Source organism: Diaphorina citri, unplaced genomic scaffold, assembly GCF_000475195.1.
Source record: "Diaphorina citri unplaced genomic scaffold, Diaci psyllid genome assembly version 1.1 scaffold17609, whole genome shotgun sequence".
NCBI classification, from domain to species: domain Eukaryota; kingdom Metazoa; phylum Arthropoda; class Insecta; order Hemiptera; family Psyllidae; genus Diaphorina; species Diaphorina citri.
Window position 1 is genome coordinate 1 of NW_007394964.1, and position 1,026 is coordinate 1,026.

Here is a 1,026-nt window from a genome sequence, read left to right on the forward strand (position 1 = left end):
GGTGACATTATAACGTCCATCTTTTGCAGTTTGTTTGTGAGTTTCATTTGATCTTCCTCTATGAATTGTGTCAGTTGTGTGTTTAGTTAGGTGTTGGTTATAAAATACAGTAGATCTATCGTCCGTTTCAAGCTCAGTTGTATTCACCATTACATTATTTGTGGCCGTTTCTAGATTGCTGACCGCATGATTTCCGATGGTTTTGTTCGGTTCAGGACCAACATTCCGTGTTGCGTTGTCCATTTTGAGAAATGTTCTGTTCTGATCTTCATGTGAAATAATTGTTGTAATATCGTTAGTTCAAGCTCAGTTGTATTCACCGTTACATTATTTGTGGCCGTTTCTAGATTGCTGACCGCATGATTTCCGATGGTTTTGTTCGGTTCAGGACCAACATTCCGTGTTGTGTTGTCCATTTTGAGAAATGTTCTGTTCTGATCTTCATGTGAAATAATTGTTGTAATATCGTTATGAGCTCTCTTGTTTTCAAGGAAACTTATGTTTCTCAATTTCTCCAGAAATTCCAAGTCATTTCTTTCAATGTTGGTTTCATTGACTTGCAAATATCGTTATGGGCTCTCTTGTTTTCAAGGAAACTTATGTTTCTCAATTTCTCCAGAAATTCCAAGTCATTTCTTTCAATGTTGGTTTCATTGACTTGCAAGGTTTCATTTTTGTTTCCAGCTTTGTGTATTTTATGATGTTTCAAAGTTGTTGCGTTGAGTTTCGACAGTCTCATGATTTCGTACGTGCTTTCATTTTTCTTGTCTTGTTGACTTATTTTCGTGCTTGTTTCAGGTAGAAGGCTGGGCTTGACTGCTTTGTTCAAAGGTTTCTTACAGGTTTTGTCCATAGGTTTCTCACAGATTTTGTCCAAAGGTTTCGTACAGTTTTTGTCTGAAGGTTTCTTACAGGTTTTGTCCGAAGGTTTCTTACAGGTTTTGTCCAAAGGTTTCGTATAGGTTTTGTCCAAAGGTTTCGTATAGGTTTTGTTCAAAGGTTTCGTACAGGTTTTGTCCAAAGGTT

At 37.0% G+C, this 1,026-nt stretch overlaps 1 protein-coding gene across 1 annotated transcript; it reads right to left on the reverse strand.

The window, feature by feature from the left end:
- Positions 1–6: 6 nt before the first annotated feature.
- LOC113473172 lies at positions 7–1,002 on the reverse strand (the record flags this gene model as incomplete). Its single annotated transcript, XM_026832904.1, has 2 exons — positions 564–1,002; positions 7–289 (listed from the first exon to the last, which is right to left on the reverse strand). Coding segments are annotated over exons 1-2 (573 nt in total), but the record flags the coding sequence as incomplete, so codon positions are not given.
- Positions 1,003–1,026: the final 24 nt, after the last annotated feature.